Source organism: Rhinatrema bivittatum, chromosome 4 (genome assembly GCF_901001135.1).
Source record: "Rhinatrema bivittatum chromosome 4, aRhiBiv1.1, whole genome shotgun sequence".
In the NCBI taxonomy this organism is placed as follows: domain Eukaryota; kingdom Metazoa; phylum Chordata; class Amphibia; order Gymnophiona; family Rhinatrematidae; genus Rhinatrema; species Rhinatrema bivittatum.
The window spans coordinates 469,544,674-469,564,213 of record NC_042618.1 but is presented as its reverse complement, the minus strand read 5'-3'; the positions used below and the strand labels follow the sequence as shown (position 1 = coordinate 469,564,213).

Below are 19,540 nucleotides of genomic sequence, written 5' to 3'. Positions count from 1 at the left end.
ATTCATTTTAGAATAAGGCTGTAGAGCAATAAAATGTGCAAAAAGCGAAGGGGTCTGAATTCTTTTTGAATGCACTGTGTGTGTGTCTATATGGCCAGTGATTGTTTTTAAGAATGACACATCTAGCATTTTGTCTGTCATCGACATCTGGCTCACCGGAAATGTTCCTTCTAATTTTTGAAAGGCTATGAGGGCAAAATTTCTTTTTCTTTTGTGCAACTTTTTATAAACTGAGTTCAAATTTGTGCATTATGAGCAGCTATAATGCAAATAATATTGGGAATTCTTGTGTGCACACAACCACTGTGCGTGTGCACAGCTTAGATGGAAGAGTGCTCGCCGTTCTATAGTTTCCCAGATCACCCCTAGAGAGAGGTTACACAACCACTAGCTTGTTTTATTGGACAAAGGAAAGCAGGTTAAATGTTGTACACTTAAAGGAGTCAGCTTCACTCTGTCGGGTTTTGAAAATCTAATCTTTATTTTCTGTAACAAAAACCAACAATGAGGTTTTTATCCTACCAGCAACACGATGAGCTAAGCTGTAGAGCCAGCCAGTGCTGGTGTTGCGCTGAGCACTGGTGTACTAGCAACCACATCCAGATACTTTACCTGGCTGCTGCCTGTTTGAGTTTATTTTTTATTTCTTATATGTTGGGGGAAGATGGGTTAACTCCCTTTCTAACACCGCATAAAGATGGAGACTTAAAATTATTATAGTGCTCCTACTCTCTCTATGCATTTTATTAACAGAATTAAGAGTTTGTCTCTCTCGCTGCAGGGCAGCTGCCCGATTTGTACATTTGGGGGAGGCTTTTTCTTAATGTGATCAATGAATTTGTGTTATCTGATGTTATATGTGAGAGAACCATGAGGTCTATAACTAAGAAAGGGGGAGGTGCTGGACTTGTTAACGTGTCCTGATTTTATGTCTTGTATGGTTTTGTTTGTTTAAATGTTTTTTTACTGTTTGTATGCGATTGTAATCCACCCAGAGCAGCACCTAGCTGAATGAGATGGAATTTAAATTTTTAAATAAATGTACTGACATGACTTGTGAAGAGGCAGTGAAACACTTTGGCATGTCACACAGGAAGTCGTCATTCTTGTTCTTCTACATTTTTTATTTTTGAGCATTATAAAATGACATTTGTGCTTCAACTTTGTGCTTGTTTTCCTAGACAGACAGACGCTGGAAGTTAGATAAAGAGATGCTGCAGAACTAGAAAAGACTAGGCTGCAAGGTTATAGAAAACATTCTTAGAAACGACCCAAGGCCGCTAATGCCACAAAATTCCAAGAAAACCAGTACATGCGAGACGAGGTTTAAGTAACTTGGAAAACGAGAGAAAACTATCATACAGCCATTCACGTTATTTGATTATGATAGAAATTATGACAATTATGTGTTCTAGTTTAGGGTTTGGAAGTGTAAAATCTGTTTAATGCTTTATCATCAGTAAAATCATTTGAGAGGGAGTTTATAGAGAAGCAGAATGCCATGCAAGGCATCAGCATAAAGGGACCTTATTTAAAATGTAAGGTTTGTATTTTATAGCATTTAATAAAAAAGCTTTTCTCTACAGCTGTTGGCTCTAAGCGTCTCTTTTCAGAGAACCACAACAGTTCCCATCGCTTATGAAATCATTGCCTTGTTACTTTATGTAATCCACCTTGAGCCTACCTTTAGGAAAGGTGGAGTATCAAATGCTTATAAAATACAAAAAATATACTGGAGCCTGAAATCCTAGCTCCACTGGTGCAAAAGCTCCATCCAATTGAGGTCCTGGGGAAGGCATTATGTAGTAATGTAGGAATACAGCAGATAAGGAGCTTCTGACCTGCCCAGTTGTCCCATCTACTGTGTCAGCTCAGACCATGCTCATAAACTCTTTGCTTTCTAACTGCTAGATGCGTGACAGTGTTGGTTTTAACCTCAAAATCTAGTTGTTTCCATAGTCCATACTAGGAAAAAATGGCAAAGATTCACTGTGTTTCTCTCCTACCTCCCACTGCAGGATTACTGGAAGTGCACAGAGTGCAATGAGATTAACCCTCCTCTTCCACGCCATTGCCCCAGATGCTGGGCGCTGCGCAAGGATTGGCTTCCCGATGAGAAAGGTGGCAAGTTAGGGGGCCAGAAATTAAAGCGCTCCGCCGAGCCAGATGCAGAAGAGGGCTTTGACGTTCCTGACTGTAAAAAACCCAAGACAGGGGATTGCAAAGAGCCAATTACTGAAGAGAATGAGGACACAGCAGCACAAAGCTTAGATTCCCAAGAAACGGAGGACTTCTCGCAGCCATCCACATCTGGCAGCATTATTTGTGGCAGTCAGGATTCCTGCAAAGAAACCGAGAAGGACGAGGCCCAGGACAGAGAGGAGAGCATGGAGTGCAGCCTTCCCCTCACCAGCACAGAGCCCTGTGTTATCTGTCAGAGTAGGCCCAAGAATGGCTGCATCGTTCATGGCAGGACTGGTCACCTCATGGCCTGCTTCACCTGTGCCAAGAAGCTAAAAAAGCGAAACAAGCCCTGTCCGGTTTGCAGGCAACCTATCCAGATGATAGTACTGACCTATTTTAGCTAGAACTGAAGCCCCGCCCCGATTGGAAGAGAGTTTATTTTTATATGGCTACTAAAATGCATGTTTGCTGTATGGCGTGGGTGCTTGGCTGTTGGGAGTATAGAATGAATAATTACACTCCAACACAAGCACTTTTTGCAGTCCACGGTGACTTTTCTTGGATCAGCACAAGAATTATCTGGACATGAAGGTACGCAGGAGCTTTTGGGACCACTCAGATGGTATCTGATCGATGTGGTCTCCAAAGCTTTTCCGGTTACTAGGCCTCTGCCCTCCAACGTTGAAGCTGAGTGGCCACCTTGTTCCAGTCGCTCTTTCTAAAGCTGTCTAGGGGGAAGTTTCATGAGTGTCTGCTTTCTGACCTGGATGAGGAGTATACCAGCACACTTTGGGCTATAAACTCACTAAATACAAAAGATTGGGGCCAATAGAATTGCTAAGCTGTAGTTTGCCCTGATTACCCTAAACTGCTGTATGAGGCTCCTACTTTAACCAATGATCTGATGCATTCTGGCGGTTTTTGTAAGGTATTAAACAGGTTTTTTTAGCAGGTATATAATTTCTGTAAACTGATCTAAAATCACATCTTTAAGTTTATAGCTCTCTGGTAGTGTGGGGGCCGTGGTAAAAATCCACATTAAAATATCAATCTTTTAATGCACTGATGATGCTGAATACGTAAAATAAAAGCCGCTATTCCTATATATTTAATATGTGTAAAATATCTTTAATTTATTTTCTTTATAACTTTATAGAATTATATAATCTCTAGGCAGTGGCTGTTTGTTTAATTTATTGAATTTGTGAATTAGTATGGGATAAGGAAAGAGTGGGGAGCTGCTGCTGGTTCCTTACCAGCGTAGTTCTGCCTTTACAGAGTGCATGGAGAGCAGAGCAGCTTGTAAGGCCAAGTCAAGGTTATGCCTCCAGGTCTCCCAAGGACTAACTTTCTTTCAGGTACAGCTAGAGTGGCGTAAAAGGTAGAAATCCTAGTTTAAAGGTTAGCTGATTGGTAGTTAGTGCTTTACATTCTGTCACATCTGAACAGTAATACTGCTGCAAGCTTTCTTCCACTGCCTGTCAGATTGGATCTGTGCTTTTAGTCAGAACACTGTGGAAGGATATTTAGGTTGGCAGAAAAACAAACAAACCATGAAAGGGGGAAATCCATGACACTTGTATTAGAGCTGAGTGTAGAGAGAGACATGCGACTCATCCCACTGCACTCCCCTAACACTACAGGGAATCTGTTGCTAACCACTGAAGCCTGTGACATACACCCAAAGTTGCAGTGTGCACAGCATGAAGCTGAAAGACAAGATGCTTTTTTTTTCAAAAGCGTTTTTTCCAGTTTTACCAAATCTGACCACCTCATCATGGACTTATCATTTCCTTTGGATACAGCAATAGAGGATGTGCTCACTATTTTCTGCAAGTACAGGTTTGGAAGTTGACTCTACTTTCTAGCAATTTTAGATTTACAAATCTGCGTCTGCCTTACTGAAGAATTTGATTGAAGGATGAAACTTTCAGGCACTAGTGTTTGCACCTTGTGCCTAACTGTTCTCTACCTACCTGCTTCCCTAATCAGCAAGAACAAAAGTAGTTAACGGAGAGAAATAAATTGTGTATGTATGTGTATATATAGATATATTTGTGTATGTTTAAAAGACAGCTTATAATATGTACACTTTCTAAAAATATATTTGTGCTGGAAGGTTGCAATGTTTTATTGTTCGTACTGTACAGAGGGTGAACAGTATGGTAAAGGTAGGGTGAGTACTTTTTGTTTTACTGACTTTTATATGTAAAAATGCAAATCATTAAATTCCAAGAACTGTACAGCTGTCGTTCCTCCTGTGTTCTAGAGCATAACTAGTAGAGATGGAGAATTGGGTGTAACCGTTATTATTGTGCAAAAGCTTAAAAAGGGCAATTTATTCATATGGGGGAAAAGACACAATGGGTTTTTTTTTAATTTTAATAAAGGCAAACATACAGGGATTAGAAAGAAAAGTGGTTTAAAGGGCTTTGCCGGTTGAGGAGAAGTGAGAAATGTGAAGGTTACTCACAGATACAAAGTATGTATAAAGATGTAAACATTTTCCATGACTAATCCTGGGTTAATTTACATATTTATAAACTATATAGCAGAGTGTCTGGAAAGAAGACCATTCAGAGTAAGAACCAAGCTTGAAAAAGCAGATCCTGAACTGCCCATCTCATCATCTATTGCCAGCTATGTGCTGGCCTGGCCCCCTCTAAGTGTGCCTTTGCCCCTATGACCGGCTTCTTTATCGGTGATATTCTGGGAGGAATGACGCTTCTGCTTTCTGTATTGTCTTGGGTGCATGTTGAAACAATGTTGACTGATGCATTAGTGTTAGAAATGAACAGATAAGTGGAAGGACCTTGTGTCTATCTGCAGTTTGACTCCAGCCCTCCCTTTGCAGGGTTAGCCTGGACTGATAGCTGCAGAGATTCCAGCACCCCAAGGACTGGAGAAATTCCAGTGCAACACATTCAGCTTTGGAGACTTTGTTTCTTTCAAAGATCAGATGTTAGAATTAGGTCCATTTTATTTTAATTTAGATAATGAAGCTGATATTTTACATTGTTGCCAATGAGAAAACTTACAGGAATTCTATGTAACCATCCAACCCCTGAATCCCAAGTTTTGGACTCTAAATTTGATTTTTGATTTTTTTTTTGGAGGGGGGGGAGTAAGAGCTGAGATGGTAAAGACCCTTTCCTCTTCATCTGGGCAAGCCAGTCCACACCAGTGAGTTGTGCACCAACCAGCAGGTGGAGACGGAGAACGACTCGCTAACGTCCCTCTCATACAGCTCACCACAGACATCAGCCAGCCAGCATTTCTCTGTCTCCAGCAGGTGATGGACATGCATCCTTGCTTGTAGACTTCAGCCTGCTAAGCTTGAACAGGCTGTTCTGACCTCCTTTGGTGATAGCGTCTGCTATCTCAGGACAGGAGTGAGGTGAAGGCTGGTGCCCTAGCCCCCTCCTGACTGAGGGGAGAGTGTGGTAGGATAAAGGAGCCTTGGCCTCAGCCCTGTTAAATTCTCTTCCTCTCTGTTTTGTCGTCCTTGCTTTCTACCCCTGTTTTCTCTGGTGTTCGGCTGAGGGTCATTAACTGGCTTCAGTGCAGTGAATAAAATTTATTTATTTTTTTAAAATCCACGTTGGCAGAGACAGCAGTGATCACGCACAAAGGAGGATCAGGAGTAACGTTGCGTTGGGCCGCATTGCGAGCAGGGACCAAAGTGCCAAAGCATTGTGAAACCACGCATCAGTTGCCATTTTGAGCTTGCAGCACTGCTGCTAAGGCACACACAGGGAAGAGATGGCGTCGAGAGAGTCATATGCAGGTAATTAGCCCCAAAAGATCACTAAGCATTTGCCAGAAATGTGTGGAGGCTCAAGGAGATGTCTCTGCAGGGGGATTTGTGCCTGCAGAGACTTCAGGAGCTCCAAGTTAACATGAGGATAGTATGGCAACTGCAACTCCGGAGAGGGGGGGAGACGTCTTCCCCGCCATCACTACTGCCAATTCCTATGGGGGTGAGCTTGGAAGAGGCTTTCCCTACTCAGGCAATGGATGTTTCCACTGTGACATGGGTGGGATTTTTTAAAGGTCTTCAGGCTTTTTGTAAAGGGCAGGAAGGGTCCAGGTGTACAATTCTGGTCGCCGCATCTCAAAAAAGATATAGTTGCAATGGTGAAGGTACAGAGAAGGGCAACCAAAATGATAAAGGGGATGGAACAGCTCCCCTATGAGGAAAGGCTAAAAAGGTTAGGGCTGTTCAGCTTGGAGAAGAGACGGCTGAGGGGGGATATGATAGAGGTGTTTAAGATTATAAGAGGTCTTGAACGAGTAGATGTGAATCAGTTATTTACACTTTCGGATAATTGAAGGACTAGGGGGCATTCCATGAAGTTAGCAAGTAACACATTTAAGACTAATTGGAGAAAACTCTTTTTCACTCAACGCACAATAAAGCTCTGGAATTTGTTGCCAGAGGATGTGGTTAGTGTAATTAGTGTAGCTGGGTTCAAAAAAGGTTTGGATAAGTTCTTGGAGGAGAAGTCCATTAATGGCTATTAATCAAGTTTACTTAGGGAATAGCACTGCTATTAATCAAGTTTAATTAGGGAATAGCCACTGCTATTAATTGCATCAGTAGCATGGGATATTCTTAGTGTTTGGGTAATTGCCAGGATCTTGTGCCCTGGTTTGGCCTCTGTTGGAAACAGGATGCTGGGCTTGATGAACCCTTGGTCTGACCCAGCATGGCAATTTCTTATGTTCTTAGGTGGAATCGGGAGTGCCCGCATCAGCAGCTTCCTCAGGATCGCAGAAGCAGTCAAAGGAGGCTTTGTCCCCTCCCAGACAGGTAAAACAGAGAAGGGGATGTGGTTAGTGTAGCTGGGTTTCAAAAAGGTTTGGATAAGTTCTTGTAGGAGAAGTCAATTAACTGCTATTAATCAAGTTGACTTAGGGAATAGCCTCTGCTATTACTGGCATCAGAAGCATGGGTTCTAGTTAGTGTTTGGGTACTTGACAGGTACTTGGAGCCTGGTTTGGCCACTGTTGGAAACAGGATGCTGAGCTTAATGGACCCTTGGTCTGACCCAGTATGGCAATTTATTATGTTTTATGTGCTGGGGGAGAAGGTGACAACACGGATCCTTTGTGAGATTCCTGGGAAGAGTTGGTATTCTCAATGGGAGATCCCGACAAATTTTTGGAAGAGGAGGAGATTCTCCCAGATGCAGAGCTGCACAGGACAATGTTTTGGCTCTTTCACAGAGACAAGATGTCAGGTTTGATTTTACAGCCTTGGTTGTGAGGAGGTCTTGTCTGCAGAGGCTTAGGATCTGAAGAAGAATCCTGTGATGGTTAGTTTGCGAAAGGTGTCCTGATTTTTCCTCTGCATGAGGCTGTTCAAGAATTGATTGATTTGGAATGGAGTTCTCCTGAGGCTAATTTTAAAGGGGATCGTTCATTAGCGGCTTTGTACCCTATGGATCCTAAAGCTAGGGAAAAGCTCCGGTTTCCCGAGGTGGACGACCTGGTCTGCGCGGTGAGAAAACATACCACTATTCCAGTGGATGAAGATGCAGCCTTAAAGGATACCCAGGACCCAGAAGATTGAGATGATTTTGAAATGGGCCTTTGAGACACTGGCCATGAATTTCCAAATCTCTGCTTGCTGTTCAGTTGCTGCAAGCACTTGGAATAGGTAGAGAATTTGGCCAAGAGCAATCTGTAGCATTCTCAGGGCAAGGTGTTTCTTCCAGAGTCCTGCATTCAGAAGGTCTGGGGGCAGGTCCGAGCACTGAGACTGACTGTCTCTCTATCGGTATGGTTGTACCTACAGTTGCTGGGATCAATGTCGCGGCAATGATAGAGGTTCCTTGGACATGCATATGCATCATCTGCAAAGGTCCCTTTTGGCCCGCTGGAATCCTCAGTCTCAGGAATACAAGATGCCATTGATCTTGCCGCCAGAGATGAGACAGTTGCTCTGCTGGTTCCGCTGGGAGCATCTGGAGAAAAGAATGGAGTTGGAGATTTCTGGTTGGTGGTCACTACAGATGCAAGTGTACAGGGTTGGGGAGCTTATTGTCAGGAGCTGGTGGTGTAAGGGCAGTGGTTTACCAAACAGGCATCTTTGGTCCATCAGCCGGCTGGAAGCCCGAGCAATTCGGCGAGCTTTCCGGCAGTTTGAACCCCAGTTGGAAGGAAAAGAGGTGAAAGTAATGTCAGACAACGTGACAGCAGTGGCCTACTTAAATCATCAAGGGGGGGACTCGAAGTCAACAAGTTTCTCAGGAAATGGATCTCCTTTTTCCGTGGGTGGAACTGCTTTTGCTAGCATTGTTGGCTTCTCATATAGTAGAGGCCAACAGCATGCAGGTGGATTATCTCAGTTGTCACAAGTTAGATCCAGAAGAATGAGAATTGGTCCCTGAAGTGTTTTGGCTCATTGTGGAACGATGGGGTTGGCCCTTTCTGGATCTAATGGTGAGCCACAAGAACGTGAAAGTGGATCGTTTTTACAGTCGGACCTGGGATGTTCTAGAACGCGGAGTGGATGTGTTGGTTCAGTCTTGGCCACGGGGAAAGTTGCTATATGCGTTTCTGCTGTGGCCCATGATCAGTCGGTTACTACAGAAGATAGCATGGCATCCAGGCTTGGGGGGGTGCTTATATCAGGGACTGGCATTTCACGACAATCCGGATCGATTTTGTCTTAGTTTGGCCTTTAAGAGGGCTCGACTGTTGAACCTGGGAGTATTTGGGTCCAGTGGTGGAAACTCTGTTGCGAGTGGTAAATTTTCCACTTCCTTGGCCTATATCTGGGTCTGGTGTGTCTTTGAACATTGGTGTCAGGACCATTTTTGCCTTCCTGCTTCAGCGTTTATACCTTTGATCCTAGAGTTCTTACAGGAAGGTCTGAGTAAAGGTTTAGCCTTGAACATGCTCAAGGTGCAGGTGCCTGCCAGAGCGTGTTATCGGAGAGGCCCCTCTCTTTGCATCTGAGGGGTGTGAAGCACCTTAGAGCCCCCCCCCCCCCTTGCATTTCCCAGTGCCTTTGTGGGATTTGAATCTGGTTCTTGACTTTTTGGCGGGTCTGACCTTTCATCCTCTGCGGGGTCTTTCCTTGCAGTTATTGACCCTGAAGACTGTGTTTCTAGATTTTGTAATTGCAAGCCTTGTCATGTAGAGCAGTGTTCTCCAACCTTGTCCTGGGGGCCCACCAGGACAGGATTGGGGACCAGTGATGTAGAGAACCCTTTTTGGTTATCGTGTCAGATAGGTCCAGTTAAGGACTGTACCTGCCTTTCTTCCAAAGGTGGTTTCAGATTTTCATTTGAATCAGTCTGTTTTTCTGCCATTCTTGAATAAGGGTTTGGATAGACAGGAATTCAGGAAATTACGACCTTTGAATGTGCTGCAGCAATTATTGTGGTATCTGAAGTTTACCAATGTCTTTTGTAAGAGAAATTGGCTCTTTCTCCTTCATCAGGGAGTGAAGAAGGGGGAGGCAGCCTTTCGTGCCATGATGGCTCGGTGGATTAAGGAAGTGGTGACAGCATATGTGGATGCTGGGAAACTTCTTCCAAAGCAGATAAGAGCGCATTTGACTCAGGTGCAGGTGGTTTCCTGGGTGGAATTGCATTTGCTTTTTCCAGCAGAGATCTGTAGAGCGGTGACATGGTCTTCCTTGCATATGTTTGCCAGATAGTAACAGATTTGGCTGCGCAGGAGGATTTGTCCGCTGCTTGGGCCTCACGTAGCCGCCTGCCCTTCTGGGGTGCAGCTTTAGTACATCTCACTGGTGTGGACGGACTTGCCTGGATGAAGAGGAAGGTGAAATTACTTCTTACCTGATAATTTTGTTTCCTCGAAGTAGTGCAAGCCAGTCCACCATCCCACCCTGGGCTGCCTTGAGGCGGCTGACTTTCTTCTGTTGGGTGAGATCCTTATTAAGGAACATATTATATGGGAAGGTTCTCTCAGGCGCATGGACTTGCGCGCCGTACGTGGTAAGTGGTTTTACGGTATTTGGTAATAGTTTTTTCCATTACTTCTGATTTTTCAGGGTTTACTTTTTAGCATGGATGAACAAAGCCCATTTACAATCTCAGGTGCTCTTTAAATTTAACTAGCAAGAAGCTGGATATTATCAATGTAAAAAAACCAGCCAAAGTCAAGGCTATGAATCAGGGTGGCCAGGACCAAAAGATACAAGCTAAAGAGTGTAGGTAATGGAACAGAACCCCCTCGACTGCCACGAGTGCAATGTTGAGGTTGCAATGATACTTGAGTTCCTGTTGAGCTGGTAGGTTCTACTCTTAAAGGAGTTGAACCAGCTGAGTGCAGACTTAAACGTGCCATTATCAATCAGGCATTTGCTCAGAAAATGGTGCTAAATAATATGAAAAGTTGAGCTTGTGTCCAAGTATACAACTACAGCTTTATCCTTGTCTAAATCCCTCTATCCCAAAAGCCTCCATGACTCTCTCCTAGCACCACTCCCTCCCCCTTGGGCACTGCTGTAGCCATCATCGTAGGATCTAGTCTCTTCTGCTTTGTAGTGCTAATGGTACAATTACTGTTGGTATACTTGGTGATTTTAGGAAGATGGGGCAGAGAGCTCAGAGGCTTGACTGAAAGGGAAACGACTGGTAATGGGGCTAGTCAGCTTATCATAAAGGAGCAGGACTGGTCATGACTTGCTCTTGAAATGCAGTGTACATACTAAAATATGTCACATTTATAGGCTGCTCCTCCCACAGAGGCTACAACGCAGTGAACAACATAAATACAGAAGCATCAACTATAAGATAAATCTAAAATCGTATCTCTGCTACTAGCGAAGTGCTGCGAGGCCTCATTGTCTCTCTTAAATCAGCTGTAGACAGGGAAACGCTTGTCCTCAGGTTGGCAGCACTGCTCCAGGAAGCAGCTGAGGCTGGATTCTGGCACTGAACAGCTGGATGGCCCTGGATTCTTCAGGAATTGATGTGTCTGATAATTTGGAGGTGAGTCAATGGTGCCCTCCCCCACTCCTAACAACATGTGAAAACCTGACATCCACCCACTCCTGCTAGCTGTAAATTATAGAGCTGGAGTCCCTGCAGTAAGGAAATGATGTGGGAGGTTGCTGGAGTTCCTCGCAGCATTTGTGCGTGCTCTTCCCTCACCTTTTCTGAAATCCTCTCCAGCCTGTTTCATTTCTATCTTGGGCTTTTGCTCTGCTTTGTAGACCTTCCCTAAGAAAGTTCTGCCATTCTTAGTGCGGCCTCACTGGCTGCCAGGGAATTGTCTTGTGATCTTGACTGTTTCTGAATTGTGACAAAGGGTGCTCCCTATGCCATACAAGCCAAGAGCCTGGAAGGAGGCCTGACTTAGCTTGACATCTGTGCTGGAAAAATGGGCTGTTAATTAGCAAATAAATGTTCAAAAGAATGCTTAGCACATTTTGGTGCAAATTCTTTTATAGACTATAGTTGGGGCCGGCTGTCTATGAAGTTTCCTGTCCCCCTACTTTATAAATATGGAGGTCGATTTTCAAAATTTGTGTAAATTGCCAGTCTGATGATCCATCGTCCCTGCAGGCAAAAGTACTTTTATCTGCCTTCAGTGGAGGTACTTCAGGGGGCAGGGTCAGACTGGGGGATGCTACAACATGTAGTTTTTGTATTTTCAAATCTATACATGCTCTCAGCATAAAAAGCTGGTGCACATTCCTGCAGCTCCTTATTTTTCCTTAGGGAGTTCTGAAAGGGAACGAATATGCATGGTGACAATGGTCCAACCTACCAAGTCGATCACAAACGGGCTGGGCTGCAAGCTGCAAACTCTTCAGTGCAGCAGGAACTGCATCTCGTTCATGCTGCTGACACAACAAGTGCATTTTGCACCAAATCAAAGACCTTTTTCTCATCCCACCCCCTACGCAAGGAATCCTCACTGCATGTTAAAATCAGCTTCACTATTGTATAGCAATCAATCTGACTTAAACTAGCTTCTCTAAGAAAATAGTGCACATCGTCACTGAGTCATGACGTGACTCAGTGACAGGTCTTGCCCTAGCCCAGTGTTTAACTGGAGCATGCAGCTCCTAATGGAATAATATCCATCCACCCACTATTAGTAAGATTCAAGCAACTTTCACGGCCTGACAATCAGAGTACAGAAGAGAGCCAGGAGGTTCCTAGGATCTGGTGCTGCTTTGTACTGTCCTGATCAGGCCTCGTGGTAAGAGATGGCCTAGTTTCCTACTAAGCAGTGCCTCTGCACCTGTATGGTACAGACTTGGGGGTATGGGGTTTGGTCCCATTTTGTATAGTTTGTGGTTCATAATGGGCCCCATTCCCGTAGATGAGAATTGGTTGAATTTTGCTATTGAATAATTTTAATTGAAACTGGCCAGGAGGTTTCGTTATTGCATAAATGTCTTTATAGCTAACTTACAGCTCCTAGGTGCACTTGGTGTCAGGCCCACCTATGCCTAGTCCTTCTTGGTTAAGTAGGTAAAATTTTAATTTTTTTAATTTTTGCTTTTTCTGGAAAATCCATAATTTATCTTTTCCTGATTCTCCTACAGTCCTCTGTCAGGTTTATGTTCTAGGGTAGGAGATAACATGACCATCGCCATACAGCAGGCAGTGGAGCTCGGAGTTATCGACTTTCAGTTATGTGGTTTATGGATGGGACAGAGATGGACTTCCTGGCTGCTGTCTCTTTACCTCACCACTGATAGAATTAAATCCATCACAGCTTTGCCTCCTGATTCCATTTTGTCATAGTTTGAGGTGGGGGGATGGTGCTAAATAGAACAAAATGCCCTTTGTAAGGCCATAAACATGCACGTATTTGGTGGTACTCAAGGAGGAATCCAGCACAGCTGTTTGTGAGGAAATGTAATAGTGGTGTTGAGGATGGTATAGAAATTTAGTAATCCTGCTGTTGGCATGGAGCTCTCTCAGATTAAGTGGTCGTGCTGTCTTTCATGTTTGGAGACGTATGTAATTAACCCTTCTGAACATGACCCAGGGCCGTGTCCAGAAAGTTGAATCAAGTTCCATAATTTGACTGGGCCTGTACATCTCGGTGGCTGTACAAGCTGCATTTTCATTCTTGTCTCTGGTAATGGCTTTGGTACTTCCTGAGGCTCTGATTTCAGCCTTGGCGGTGAGCAGGCTGGGCTGGAGCAGTACATAGGCAAGCTAAGGCTTTGGGGGAAGGGAAGACTCCTGCATGGGTTTTGGGTTGGACTAGCTGCAAGGCTGGCATGCTCAGCTGGTGCCCTTCAAGCTTTGCTGGTGTTGGCAGAGTGGTAATGAGCCCTGCTAGAGGCACGCGCCAACCTCCATGCGATTGGGTCCATGAGCCCTCTGCTCTGTTACAAGAATACAATACCCAAAGGCGGAGTGATACATGCGTAAGAGACATTCTTTCTCCTTATGTCTGAGCAGAGTTAGAACACTGTCAAGCAGAACATCTGATGGGAAGTTAGAAATACAGATTTAATCACAAATGGTCTGGCAATGAAGAGCTGACAGCATTTGCAAAAGTTGCCCAGCCTACAATGTGAAGGTGCTTGAAAGCTTGGTCTGTTATCAGAGCTGTGCGCTCTCATTTTAAATTAATTATGGAAGTGAGTGGCCCCCTCTGCAATGTCACCACATGCATTTAACTGTGGCCCCTGCTGTTAACCAGAAACAAATGCTGCTGTGACCTGCACATCATGCTCTTTCCGTGTTAGAGGTTGCTTATTGTGTATCATGGACTTTGTCTTGTGCGGATACAAGAGATTTGAGGGGAGGGGTGCCCACAGGCCCCTAGCTCAATAGTAAAAACATTCTTTATAGCAAAGTGCAATTTAATAAGGCCTTCAGAGGCTGAGGCTTTCTGGATGAAGCTATACATCCTCAGTTCCTGAACTCGTGGGGTCAAGAATCTCATACTGGGTTGTGTGGGTAGATCCCACGCAACCCAGTATGACTGCTCCTCGTGGAAGTAACCAACAGCACTCTTTGCAAAAAGGGAAGAACTTTCTTACTCAAATGCAAAAAACCCCTGCTCTATCATAGGATACCCTTTAAATATTGTCTCAACCTCTTTGGGTACACTGTGGGAGGCTGGATTTACAGTATATGCGCCCCCATCCCAGTATAGGGAAGGTTGGTCCCCTTTGAGAAACTCCAAGCTCTGTGTATAAAACTCTGCATAATCTTGGGGGAAAGAGGAGAAATGGTGGCAGCGGCAGCAGCAGACGACGATGTGGTATCCTGTCACCAAGCCCAGAATGAACCGTGACCAGGGCCAAGGTTAACCCAAGTTTACTCCATGTTGTGCTTTCCGTAACCTGTCATTTTACTCCACTGCTGTTTTGTAAAGCTTTCCCTTTCCTCTTCTCTACTTTAATCAGTATGTATATTATTTTGGCAACACATGTAAAATGGTGGGGCCAACATCATTATCTGAATCAATGTGGTGATGGGGAGGAGGGAATCTACCATTATCAACTGTCTCCTAGCACAAGATGGCTTGAGCCCAGCCTCCTCGATCAGGTCCCTTCCTTCCTCCACCACCACAGGTTTCTGGCTTGAAAAGGAAGCTGCTGGGACAGAGGGTCAGGGAGGGGAGACTGGGCTCACAGATCCCAAACTGCAGCTGATCCTCTGAAAGCTGGAGCCTGGCTGAGCAGGTTTGGGTCTCCCCTGGTGAGGAAGAGCTGCAGTTCTAGCAATTTGTGTTGTGGCTACGACCGATAAATTCTGCTGCAAGCAGAGCTGAGAGAAACCAATTTCCATACACAATCAGGATTGATTAGAGCATCTGCTTCTACTCTAAGTGATTGTCATTGCATCCTGAAAAGTTTTCTGCCACGAAGTAGGCTTTACAACAGCAGAAAATCTCATGCACAATTAGCCAGTGCCTACTAAATCTAAGATAGACTTTCATTAGTGCTTGCTAAGTTTTATAAATTGCTGTCCTTCAGAAAATCTCATAAATTTGTATTCCATGTGTGAGAATTAGCAATTATCTGCTCCTTTAGCAGCTTATCAGTTGCCAATATTAAACAAATCTTCATAGAGGATTACATGCCATTATCAAGGCTTCCCTGTATCCCTGTAAGAAAGCCTTAATTTAAAAAAAAAATCCCTCTGAACTCTTACTGATTTCAACCTCTATTGTTAATCTTTGTGTTGTTTACTGCCCTCCTAGTTTATTAAACCCTGATCTATCACCCCTGTTAGAAACTCTAGCCCCATTACCTGTGGACTTATCCCATACCATCTTAGCTGGTGACTTCAATCAACTCTAATGCTTCTCCTCCCACATCTCCTCCTTTCTCGAGGTAATGGCTGGTTTGGGCTGAGAGCAATTAATCAATAAACCCCCATAAAGATACACCATAGTCTTGACTTTGTCTTTTGTAACCCCCAGTTTCTATGCTTATCCTCTGTTAAATTAACTTTGGAACCAATCCCATGGTCCGATCATTTTTTAATGTGTCATGTAATATCAAATGCAAAAACTCTGATCTATAAAAGGAAAACATTTTCAAGAGGAGGAAAGTTAGCCCAGAACAATTCATAGTAGCTTTCCTCCGTAATATGCCTGCCATTACTAGTGACAATATCAACCGTACTGTTTCAGATTGAGGAATACCAATCATCATACGGTAGATTTTATTGCCCCCAAAAGACTTTGCATCCAGAGACACACAACAGCATTTTCCATTTAAAAAAAAGAGGCAGCACATTCAACCGAAGGAGCACATAACACAAAGCTTCCAACCGTCCCAAAGGATAACAAACAGCTCTACTGCCCCGAGGTGCCTCTGCAGGATAAAGGCAGTATAGGTTTAACTATAATGCAGGACAACCCACCCCTGTACAAAACCCCTACTTTACATATAATACAAAATAGGCTAAAAACAAATAGAGTAAGTTTAAGAAATGTAAACAGTACCATGATTTTATTTAAAAACAGCCAGCTTTGTGTCAAAATTGTCTTTAAAAAACCAACTGTAGTTTTGCACTGAAATTCCCTATAGTCCACTGCCTTATTAAAGCTTTTTTTTTTTAATTTATACAACCATTAACAATAGCGTGCCTAAAAAGATGAGGGTGAAAGCATTGAGCTGCACCGGTATGGCACCATTGTCAATGTCAGCCTTAGTCGCTACTGGACACAAGATGGTTTTTGTGGTAGGCACGGTGAGGAAGGCAGTGACGATGTCATATTTGAAGGCAGAGTATGGGTCATTGGCTGCGGGGATTTCCAGCTTCTGTGTTATTGATTTGTAGCCTGGTACTGTGACCTAAAATACAAGAGAACACCAAGAGGTTTACTGTCAAAACGTACAAAGGCTAGGGGACACACTGAAGTTACTAGGTAAAAAACTAAAGACAAGAGATACTCAAACTCCAGAATTCATTGCCAAAGGATGTGATGAAAGCTTTAGTGTAGCAGGATTTAAAAAAAAAAAGAGGTTTGGAAAAGTTCCTGGAGCCCATAAACCATTAAGATGGACTTGGGGGAAATTCACTGCTTATCCCTGCGATAAGCAGCCTGGAATCAGTCGAACTTTTGGGATCCTACCAGGTACTTGTGACCTGGATTAGCCACTCTTGGAAACAGGATACTTGGCTTGATGGACCCCAGTCTGACCAAAGTCTTGTGTTAAGAGAAAAGCAGCATTACTATGCATGTGAGCACCTGGCAGTTCGACCAACTCTTTAACCCAATTCCCAGCTAACGCTAGATCCATGAAAGAAAAATTCCCCTTTCAACTCTATTGCTCCCTCTGTTTTAAAAAGGAATTTTCAAAAGTTGTGCAGATAAAACTAGCACTCGCACATGTAAGACACTATAGATGTGGGTATGTGCTATTTTAAAAAACCTCAACATACACCCATAGATCAGGGTCCGTGAATAAATTTACATATGTAAAAAAGGGGTGGGCTGAGGTGCTCCAGGGAGAGGACAACATTTACGTAAGTTGCTATTTTATAAGCAATTTACACATGTAAATGTAGTACCTTGCTTGTGCATATTTACAATCACTTGCTCCAGCTATAGAGCAGGATTAAACAACTTAAAAGTGAAAATGACTGGGTGGGAGGACTTCAGGCTGAAGTGCCAGGAAGGTCTTTATGAGCAGCAGATGAGACTGGACAAGTTAGTAGACTTATTGGGAAAAATTAGTATTTAATTGCTGCACACATGTTATAAAATCCCCCGACTTATGCAAATAAAAGCCAACTTATGGGAGGTAAATGCATCTGAACGCAAGTTAAGATCTACTCGCTTATCCCTTTATAACTGGAAGTAAAATATTTCTGCACACTTATCCTGCTCAGTAGCAGCACTTATCCAGACACGTTCTGATTTATCTGGCTAAGTAGCAGCAAGGAGCAAGTTGGTTGGACAAGTCAGAAAAGACTGAAAATTGTTAGATGAATAAGTAGTGTTTTTAAGACTTATCCATCTAAGTAGCACTTCTCAGATTTCCTCAACCTTACTTAGCCAAGTCAGTCTGAAAAGTGCATCTTAGATGGACAAGTAGGCACTTTTCTGATTTATTCAGTACGGTGAACGGCTTTCACATCCACGTGGCATGTTTGCACAGATTGTATTCCTGCAGGTTACTGAAGCAACTTTGCATGTGCCCCTCTGGGTGTAGGGGTGCACCTGTGCAGCTTTGAAAGTTATGCTCTTATTGCTAAGTCTTTGTCAATTTTCTTCTTTAGATTGTCCCTTTTTATAAGTCCACATAACCAGTATTAAAAATATTCCAGAATTTGCTTTATACTTGTATCAATATTAACCAGAGCAGCCCTTTCACCCACATACACATCTCCAAAGGAGAAATTACTACTTACCTGATAATTTCTTTTCTTCTAAGGAAAGCAGACCCAAGTCCCACACGTGGGTTGTGCACCTCTACCAGCAGATGGAGATGGAGTAAAAGTTGATATCGTGGATATATAGCTCTGTCCTGACATCAGCCTGCCAGTATTCTCTGGAAAAGCCAAACTGATTATACTAAAAATGATTGATAATCAACCACTCATGCTCCCAACCAATAGGGAACACTGAGCTCAGTCAAAAGAACTTTCAGTAAACTGAGGAGCTGGTTAAGCCCCTTACCAGTCTTCAAACGAATAGCAGGAGCAGCATTCTGCAGCGTCTTCACCTAAAGGGAGAAGCAAAGGCAAACATTGGCAGCAGAGGGTGGGTTGTAGATTGGCCTGCCTTCCTTAGAGGAAGGTAAGTAGTAATTTCCTTCCTCTGCACTCAGGCAGGCCAATTCCCACAAGGATGTACCAAACCTACACCCAAACAGGGCAAGAGGCTGCTCACTGTCCATGCCATACTGCCCGTGCAAACGCAGCATCCTCCCGGGCCTGAACATCCAAGCATCATGCTTGGAAAAGGAGTGTAATTATCACATCGCCACTCAGCAAATCGACAGGAGAATTGAATTTCTGACCACGATACTGCCTGAGCCCTCATGGAATGCGATCTATTCTGCTTCAGCAAAGGGATCTCTGCATCCACATAGGTGGCCATGACTTCCTTAACCCAACAGGCTATAGTTACCTGCATCACCATTTCACCTTGTTTACTGCCACCAGGAAATCAGACTTCCGGACAGATTTAGTAACAATCAAGCATACAAGGTACACAAAAGAGTATATTCATTCATCTCTGGCCCTGTGCAATGTGGGCAGGGAAATGGATTGATTTAAATGAAACTCCAAAACCACTTGGCAAAAAGGAAGGCACAGTCCGAAGCAGAAAAGGCTCATGGTAAGGAGGAGTCCACAGCTTGGAAACCAGACGTGCAGATCAGATTGCCACTGGAAAAACAGGTCTTCAAAGTAGACAGCCGCAAGGAAAGGCCAGATAGTGGCTGAAAAGTCAGACCTGCCAAGAAATTCAGAACCAAATTAAGGTTCCACAGAAGCACTGGCAGTCGCAAGGGAGGACGAAGATGCTCAACTCCCTTCAAAAACAGACATCAGGATGAGAAGAGGCCCACCATTGACTCGCCTCCTATAACAAAATGAGGCGTCACTTGAATCTTCAAGGTGTTAAGGGCCAAACCTTCACGCAATCCTTCCTGTGATAATTCCAAAATAAATGGACTAATCATTTTGAGAGGCTGAGAACCACATTCTGCACAGCAGGCCTCAAATTCTCCAAGCTCTCACATAGGCCAGAGACAGAAAATTTCTTGGCCCTAAGGTGGAAATCACAGCAGGTGACGCTTCAACCTAGTTCTCAACGACCAAACCATAAGACAGAAATCGACCCAGATCTTTGTGAAGAATGAGTCCCTGCCACAACAGATCTTTCTGAGGCGGCAGTTGGAGGGGACTGCCCACCAGTCTGCAGATCA

General features: G+C 43.8%; 2 protein-coding genes across 4 annotated transcripts in view; one reads left to right on the top strand and one right to left on the bottom strand.

Moving 5' to 3' along the window:
* The window catches only part of MDM2 (MDM2 proto-oncogene), a 47,921-nt gene extending 43,494 nt beyond the window's left edge, over positions 1 to 4,427 (top strand). For all 3 annotated transcript variants that reach the window (XM_029597226.1, XM_029597227.1, XM_029597225.1), the window contains exon 11: positions 2,019 to 4,427. In XM_029597226.1, the coding sequence (XP_029453086.1) occupies positions 2,019 to 2,588 (570 nt within the window). In that variant the 3' untranslated portion in view covers positions 2,589 to 4,427. The remainder of the gene's footprint in view (positions 1 to 2,018) is intronic.
* An 11,374-nt stretch (positions 4,428 to 15,801) lies between these two features.
* CPM (carboxypeptidase M) overlaps positions 15,802 to 19,540 on the bottom strand; it is a 62,133-nt gene continuing 58,394 nt past the window's right edge. The window contains exon 8 of the mRNA XM_029597224.1: positions 15,802 to 16,453. Coding sequence (XP_029453084.1) covers positions 16,220 to 16,453 — 234 coding nt within the window. The 3' untranslated portion in view covers positions 15,802 to 16,219. The remainder of the gene's footprint in view (positions 16,454 to 19,540) is intronic.